General features: G+C 43.0%; 1 protein-coding gene across 1 annotated transcript in view; it reads right to left on the bottom strand.

The window, feature by feature from the left end:
• Positions 1–6,096, bottom strand: part of ZBTB11 (zinc finger and BTB domain containing 11) — a 33,867-nt gene extending 27,771 nt beyond the window's left edge. Inside the window, exon 1 of the mRNA XM_017504338.2 lies at positions 4,981–6,096. Coding sequence (XP_017359827.1) covers positions 4,981–5,290 — 310 coding nt within the window. The 5' untranslated portion in view covers positions 5,291–6,096. The remainder of the gene's footprint in view (positions 1–4,980) is intronic.
• Positions 6,097–9,181: the final 3,085 nt, after the last annotated feature.

The following is a 9,181-nucleotide window of genomic DNA, read 5'->3' as shown; positions in this document are numbered from 1 at the left end:
GGGTAGCTAATATATATAAACTTTCGGCATTGAGCTAGTTTTTCACTGTCCCCAAACAAGGTAATCTTGCCTAAGCACTAGAATATAGCTTATGATAGGAGCTTTCCTGAAAAAAACCGCGTAATATTAAATTCTAGTAAACTATCCCTGGTACACCTTTTAGTAGACAGACTTTTAAACATTGCCCCTGAACAAATATGCCATAGCATAATTCTGACTAAAACAGAAAAGAATCAATAGAATATGTGCTTTTCTGAGCATCTAAACCAACCAAATTTTATTTGCTCATATAGTCTACAATGGCTTCAGAATATGTAACTCTGGAGAGCCCATTTGGAATATAAAACACATGAAAAACTAATAGTTAAAAATGCTTGTTTTATCAATTATCAGTTCTAGATCATTACCAATACCTGTTATAAATAACACCTCTGGAACCACCAATCAGCTTAAGAATTCTTAATTGCTCAGAAGTGTGCTATATAAGTTGCTTAAAAAAGACCTTTTAAAATTTTGGAACAAATTACTTATAAAGAAATTGATTAGTGAAAATTCTTTCCATTCCACTAATGTATCAAGAATGTAATAATATTGGTCTAACAGTGTTTGATGCAATTAAAAGAGAACTGAGTATAGGACACACCTTCTTGCAAATTTGTCTTTAATACACAAAGTTGCAGTTGTGAATTAACTGATTCCTTATTGATTCTCTCATGTACCCATGCATAAAAATCTAAGTTTCTCTTGGCTTCAGAATACTATTTGGATTTTATTTCAGAATTTAAAATAAATAGTAAAATAGTTTTTAAAAGAGTAATCTTTTCTATGTAGTTTTGTTAATTTAATAAGCCTATAATAAAGAAAACAATAAGCAAAGTGTTAACACAATAAACGTCAAAATAAACAGATAATAATTGAGAGAAAACTGCTCTTATGCTTACTGACTAGGAATCCCAATTTTAAATAAGACTAAAGGAAAAATAGTAATATGATTAAATAATGTAGCACACGCATTACATGCTAACATAAATAGCACTTGTATGAAAAACAACTATTTTCCATGACAAAAAAAAGTAATGAGAAGAATGATACTCTTACATATTTATAAATCTTTTTAATATGTGGCTAAACAGAAGACAAGTTTGTTTGTTTGAGACGGAGTTTCGCTGTGTCATCAGGCTGGAGTGTAGCGGCACGACCTTGGCTCACTGCAACTTCTGCCTCCCAGGTTCAAGCGATTCTCCTGCCTCAGCCTCTCAAGTAGCTGGGACCACAGGTGTGCACCACCATGCCCGGTTAATTTTTATATTTTTGGTAGAGACGGGGTTTCACCATGTTGGCCAGGATGGTCTTGATCTCTTGACCTCGTGATCTGCCCACCTCAGCCTCCCAAAGTTCTGGGATTATAGGCATGAGCCACGGCACCTGGCCTCAAGACAGGTTATTTTTTTTATACAGTTCTTCCTTGGTACTTCTGGTGGATTGGTTCCAGGACACCCTCAAATACGAAAATCCACAGACGCTTAAGTATCTGATACGAAATGGTGTAGCATTTGCATAGATCCTATGCACATCCTACTGCACATTTTAAACCATCTGTAGATTACTTATGATACCTAATAAAATGTAAATGCTATGTAAATAGTTGTCATACTATATTGTTTAGAGAATAATGACAACAAAACAAAGTTCATACCAGTTCAATACGGAAGCAACCATCCTTTTTTATATTTACATTTGAGGTTGGTTGAATCCACAGATGCAAAGGGCCAGCTCCTTACGCTTCTGCATCCAATTTCATGTCATACAGCCTCTGGAAAACTCCACTGTACATAGGTAGTTGCCTTATGACTGTCTGGCTTACATTTTTTTTTTTTTTTTTTTTTTTTTTTTNAAGTAAGAGTCTCGCTCTGTTGCTCGGCTGGAGTGCCGTGGCATAATCTCGGCTCACTGCAACCTCTGTCTCCCAAGTTCAAGTGATTCTCTGCCTCAGCCTCCCGAGTAGCTGGGACTACAAGCGCGAGCTACCACACCCGGCTAATTTTTGTATTTTTAGTAGAGAGAGGGTTTCACCAAGTTGGCTAGGACGGTCTCCATCTCTTGACCCCATGATCCACCTGCCTGGGCCTCCCAAAGTGCTGGGATTACGGGCATGAGCCATCGCACCAAGCCAATTTTTTGATGGTGGCAAAGTGATTCTCATTCAGCAGAAACGATACTTCAAATACCCAGACAACCATTCTGTTTTTCACTTTCAATGTCAACAGTCAATAAATTTCAGGAGACACAGTGTTCACCACTTTATTATACAAGAGGCTTTGGGGTAGATGATTTTTCAAATTGTAAGTGTTTTGATCATGTTTAAGGTAGAGTAGGCTAAACTATGGTGGGGTTAGGTGTATTAAACTCATTTTTGTCTTATGATATTTTCAATTTACAATGGGTTCATTTGGTTGTAACCCCACTGTAAGTCTAAGAATATCTATATACCCGTCAGAGAATGACAGTGAAAAGGCAAGTGATACTTAAAGATTATGAAAATGATTTTAACCCTGTGGATACTGTGAAAGGATTTCAGCGCTTCCTTCCTCTAGGGGCTCCTGTACTTTGAGAACAACTGTTACTATGTTTAAGGATTTTAAAACATATCTCTTTCAGTTTTAAATTAGCTTAAAATATACGTCGTCTCAGGCCAGGCGCAGTGGCTCACCTGAGGTCAGGAGTTCTAGACCAGCCTGACCAACATGATGAAACCCTGTCTCTACTAAAAATACAAAAATTAGCTGGGCATGGTGGCAGGCACCTGTAATCCCAGCTACTCTGAAGGCTGAGGCACGAGAATCGCTTGAACCCAGGAGGCAGAGGTTGCAGTGAGCCAAGATTGTGCCACTGCACTCTAGGCTGCCTGAGAGTGAAACAGTGTCTCAAAAATGAATAAATACATAAAAATAAAAAATAAACATCGTCTCAGGATTTTGTCTTTTAAGACACCCCACACTAAAAATTAAAAAAAAAAAAACAACTGCATTAGAATCACAGATAATCAACTGAGAAAAAGAAAATTCTGAATACAAAATACTACATAACACAGGATCAAGAAAAGTGTTTTAAGATCACAAAGGTCAGCTGTATGAATTTTGTTGTGTCATTTAACATCCTGGTTCTTTTAGTTTTTTCATCTATAAAACAGAGATAGAGGCTGAAATGAGAGGATCATTTGAGCCTGGGAGGTGGAGGCTAGAGTGAGCTGTGATCAAGTCATTGTACTAAGCAAGAGCCTCCACCCCATCTCCCCCCAAAGAAAGATTACGGTTTTATGAGGGTTAAATAAAAGCCAAATGCTAACAACTACATCCTGTATATAAAAGCTTGGTCAGTGTTACCTATAGTTACAATTATCATCTTTAACAAATCCTAAAATATTAAATCTGAGACCTTTGTTCAACAAACTAATGTCTACCCAAATCTATCCCAACAAAATGCACTGATTATTACTTCATTACCTCAGAATTTACTCTTCGCTTTTGTCTATCCTTACAGGAATTTAATCAGATATGGGTTTAAAACAGAAAATAAATGAAAAAACTTGATTATCCAATAGTCTGTAAGCGAATAGACTTGACGACAACGTTTATAAACCGAAAAGAACTTTTCAAAACTATTCAGTAATTTCCTTATTCACAGACGAAGCAACCATGAACTACTTATAAATTAACTTTTCCGTAGCCATATGGAGAACGGTAGAACTGTTCCTAACAAAATTTCTTCAATAGGCCTGTAAACCGTTACTAATTCTCTTGGTCTGAATATTCATCAAGTGCGGGAGGGAAGATGGTTAAGAAGCCAAGGACACTTGCTGTCCTCCTCTACAACTGGTTACTAAGAAGTCAAATAACTTCAGAGCTGTATTTTTTGACAACCAAAAAGTCACAGTAGGCCGGCGCGGTGGCTCACACCTGTAATCCTAGCACTTTGGAAGGCCGAGGTGGGCGGATCACCTGAGGTGGGAGGATCAATTGAGGTGGGTGGATCACTTGAGGTGGGTGGATCACCTGAAGTGGGTAGTTCAAGACCATCCTGATCAACATGGTGAAACCGAATCCCTACTGAAAATACAAAATTAGTTGGGCGTGATGGCGCGCGCCTGTAATCCCAGTTGCTAGGTAAGCTGAGGCAGGAGAATCGCTTGAACCTGGGAGACTGCGCCACCGCACTTCAGCCTGGGCGGTAAGAGCGAAACTCCATCTCAAAAAAAAAAAAAAAAAAAAGTCACAGTAATCGTATCTTTCCTGTGAATACACAATGTTCAAACGCGCTTTTCACATGAGGGGGAAGATTATTAAAACATTCAGAGTTACGAATATCAAAAGCTGGGCGCGGTGGCTCACGCCTGAAATCTGCAGACCGACCAGAGGAACGAGGCGACACCCGTGTGTATTCAAAACCACCAAACAAAAAACGGAGTATCTGGCGTCCTTTACATTTAATCCTTGTAATAAAGCAGCCCCAGGCGACCTCTCACTCACTCATCACTTCCGCACAGACCGTGGGATCCCTTATTGACGCCGCAGCGGCATCATTTGAGGAGCACGAGCGAATGCGTCTAAAGCAGCTCGCATCCGATCGCCAGAAGCCGAGAAACGCGAGACCGGGCTCCGGGCGAGCGTCCCTCCCTCCAACCGTCAGCACGGCGCTAAAAAGGCGCACCCCACAGCCTCCACCGCCGCGGGCCAAGCGCCGCCTCCCGGGGCCGGGGCCTCCGCCTCCAGGGGCCGCCCAAGGAGGCGGGCCCGACGCAGCCCCGGCGTGCGGCCCCTCCCCGCCGCCGGCCCGGCCTCCGGGGAAGCCCCCTTGGTCCCACCCAGGGCCAGGGCCCGCCCCCCGCTTCGCCGGCCTCCTTCCTGTGGGAAGTGCGGCTCCTTTCGCGTCCCCTACCCTCAGCTCCGCCAGCCCGCCCCCTCGCCGCGGGCGAGGTCTCACCTCGCCACCAGTACGTCTTGGACAGGTAGTGCCAGGTCTGATGCCGGGTGTGGTGGGTGCCGCCCGGACCCAGGTGCGCCGCTTCGATGAGGTCCCGGCGCCGCTCCGGCTGCAGCACCACCTCCAGCTCCGCGAAGGTCTTGCGGTGCCGCTGCCGCCGCTGGTAATACAGAGTCCCACCGCGCACCACGTAGCAGGCGGCAGCTTTCCGGATTTTACGCTTGACATTGCCCTCGGTGCCCGGGGCGTACGGCTCGCGCTCATTCGTCAGGTACCGCAGGATGGCCCGGTAGCTTTCCTCGCTTGACATCGCGGACCACGGCTCCCTGAGGGCGCCTGTCAGGGGCAGGTGAGGAAAACAGCGCACTACCTACGCGCGGCTGCAGCAGGAGCGGAGGCGCCGTGGGGAGAAACGGCTGCGCCTTTGGCGAGCACTCTTCGACGGCTCCCTCAGTGCGAAGGGAAAGCGGACGAGTTGGTAACCAGGGGGAACTGCACTTCTCCAGCGCGCGGGATCCGCTGGCGACTGACAAAATGGCTGCTGCACCACCGGAAGTGACGCAAGCCACGGGCGGGGACTGAGCCCTGATTGGAGCACACGCTGGTTTTCTGGCTTGATGGAGACGATCGAGTGACGTCAGGAATGCGGGTGGACATTTTGGAAGCGGGTAGAATCTTCATGGCAGCTCGAAGGGTCTTTAAGCAGACATCTTAAGTCCTGGCAGTTTCTCTTTTCATTTTTCCCTTCTTTTCCACGCTTTCTAATGAGCCACGTGTAGGGGGAGCTGCTGGGCAGTTGTGAGCTCATCGGAGACATCTAGACTGGTAAAGGACTCCGTTTTTCCGTTTACCTGGAGACTCCCAACATCATAAAAACATCACATTTTCAGGCTCTTGGAAAAATATTAGTCTCGACACGAGACCAGAGACAGCCCCATTCACATGGAAATTTAGATTCCAGTTAACAGAAAATTTTCAGTGATTCCCTCAGTGATGAGTTATTGTTTCTAAACTTGGAACTGCTTGCTCGACTACTCAAGGAACCGTCGAGATTTTTCTGGAATGATCAGCATATATAGTCAATCTTATTGGGAGTGGAAAAGGGGGTCGGTAACACTTTTCCTAAAGCTTTATTTACATACCTTTTTACACGAACGTAGGGGAAAACGTTTTCCATTCTGCACCGTTGTACTAATGGCACGAGAAAGGCAGTGGGCTTGAACTGCGTTTCCCAGTGCGTGCTGAGAATCCTAATTAAGATATTTAGCTGGTAATTCCGGAACAGCGATCTCGGTCACCCTTTCCTGGAACCAATCTGCAGCGCTCACAGGAGCCTCCTCTGCGACTGGGATTGGCCACTGTCACCGCTTTGCTAAAGCCAGGCAATTTCAGGCCGAGGGCTCCAGCTGGAGACATAGCTAGTACACTTCCCCACCAGGGGGTCTGTAGTCTCTGGGTGAGGCCCTTTGACCTTGTAGAAGTAGCTGTCAGGTGAATACAATAGGCTCGAAAACTGAATGATACACCCAGTCTCTGGTGTTAGGAACGTGTTTGTGTGTGTGTGAACATGCAGTAATTCCCAGACGGCCCGGACATTCTTGAAAGATTCTAGGTGCAGGGACATGAGCTCCCCAAGGCCCAGAGGAAAAACAAAACTACTAGGCCTGGGATCTACTTAGTTGCCGACTTTGCCACTATAGCTGAAAGGAGGAATTAAAAAATGGAGATGCACCTCTTCCCCCATGGGGTGGGGCGGTGAGAGCAGAAGACCAAATGCACCCTCTGTACATGTCGGGCCAGCCCCACTCTCCTGTCCCATTGCCGGTCTTTAAAATGAAATGTTTTAAGTGAATTGATATTTAATATTAAACATTTAATATATTTAGTGAATACATTCAAATGAAATTAAACAATACAGATAGCATGTATGAGAGCCAAGTTAAAGAATCCGTCCACTCAATTTAGTTTTTGCCAGAACATCACCTGTAAGCACTGAGAAGCCCACTAATGCATGCATTATCCTTTCGGCCAATGGAAACAAACGTTTTAATAACATGCTTTCCCAGTGGTCAAATTGTCTTCCTAAGCAAAGCTAAATTTGCTGTAGTGAGATTTATTTCTAGCTTCTTCTGGGTCCCAGGTTACCGAAGACTCAAGGGTAATCAGAATGGGCAGTTACACTTTATTAAAAGCCAACATTTAGCCCAGAAAAGCAATACTTTAAGAGGATGTTTTATTCTCCAAAAATTAGCAAGCATAGCTTTACATTCAAGTTGGGTATAATGACTATTTTCCCAGTAATTCCCTAAATAAAACATCATTACAAAAAAGGGTTTTTCCTATGCAAAACCTTAACATTCTTTTATGAGCAAAAGCCTGTATTTTACATATATATATACATACATATATATATTTGAGATGGAGTCTTGCACTGTCAACCAGGCTGTAGTGCAGTGGCAATTTTGGCTCACTGCAATCTCCGCCTCCTGGGTTCAAGCAATTCTCCTGCCTCAGCCTCCCAAGTGGCTGGGACTACAGGTGTACGCCACCATGCCCAGCTAATTTTTTTGTTTTTAGTAGACAAGGTTTCACCATGTTGGCCAGGATGGTCTCCATCTCCTGACTTCATGATCCGCTTGCCTCAGCCTCCCAGAGTGCTGGGATTACAGGCATGAGCCACTGCACTGCATACGCATTTCTTAATACTGATTTTAGTTTGTTTTCAGTTACCAAAAGGACTTACTCATTTTATCCATAACACTTGGATGTCTGAATGTAACATGCACTAGAAAAAGAAAATTCTATCACCTTGGATAGAATAGGGATAGAGGAAAATGTTGACATTGACTATATACCCTCACCTATTATTCTCTGTAAAATCATGTTTCCCTAAAGAGGACTATGATTTGTCCAGTTGTATCCTTGCAACTTGGCACAGGTTGGCAGGTAAAAACGATCTACTTTCTGTAGAAGTACAAGCCTATTCTTCACATGTAAGTTTTGATTACTACTATTTTATCACATCTTAAATATGTAAATATCATATTTAAACATCACCTGTAAGCACTGAGAATATCAGTTTATTCAGACATTTTAACACGGCTCTGGGAATTTAGCTAAGGGTACTCTTTACCCAAGCAGCAGTGCTTTTCATTTAGGCATTACTTTCTGAAAATAAGAGTGGATTAATACAGCTGATAGTTTAGGCACCTTCAACTCAGCTATTAGCAAATGGTAGGTGATATACCAATGGCTACAAGCAAACCAATTTAAACTAAATTTGTCTATCATGGGAAACGTTAATTTAATAAGGAAATCATTTAAAAAGTACATCTTTTGTTTTTTTGAGACAGGGTCTTGCTCTGTCACCCAGGCTGGAGTGCAGTGGCACGATTTCATCTGCAGCCTCAACCTCCCTGGCTCAAACTGTCCTTTCCACCTAAGCTTCCTAAGTAGCTGAGACTATGGACACCTGCCACCATGCCTGGCTCACTTTCGTGTTTTTGTAGAGATGAGGTTTCGCCATGTCACTCAGGCTGGTCTTGAACTCCTGAGCTCAATTGATCAGCTCACCTTGGTCTCCTAAGTGTTGGGATTACAGGTGTGAGCCACTGCACGAACATCCTAATACTTACAGCCATGTACCAATAAGTTAAGGCAATGAAGTTTTTGTAACGTGCCCTATACACCCCAGCTAAGGAAGCATCTGACTATACCCATCTTCTTACATCACTTTGCTTAACCACTCTCCAAGGAAGAAGCTTACTTTAGGATGCATTATTCCTGAGCAAGACTTAATAAAATAGCGACATCTTACATTCTTAACATTACTAGTTCACCTATGACCATGTAAAGTCCAACATGGCTGTTTATGAGAATAAAAATATCCAGCACAATCTAGAGTTATAATCCAATCTTTATTTAAAAATCTAATCTGCCAGCTTAGCGTTTTCCACCAACTCGGGGAGCTGAAACTTTCACAGGCTTCACAATCTTTTGCTTAGGTGCTGCCTTTGTAGGTGCCTGTAAAAAGATAATGTGACATTATTTCACAAAACTTCTGTCACCCTATTATTACCCATCTTTCACATCCAAATTATTTATGTATCTTAGATCACTTTCTTAATAATTTAACTGTATTTCTAGTGCCAATCTTTTAATGTGAATCCCCTTAAATATTTTTTTTTTTTTTTTTTTTTTT

Source organism: Cebus imitator, unplaced genomic scaffold, assembly GCF_001604975.1.
Source record: "Cebus imitator isolate Cc_AM_T3 unplaced genomic scaffold, Cebus_imitator-1.0 Scaffold321, whole genome shotgun sequence".
NCBI lineage: Eukaryota > Metazoa > Chordata > Mammalia > Primates > Cebidae > Cebus > Cebus imitator.
This window is presented reverse-complemented; position numbering and strand designations above follow the sequence as displayed.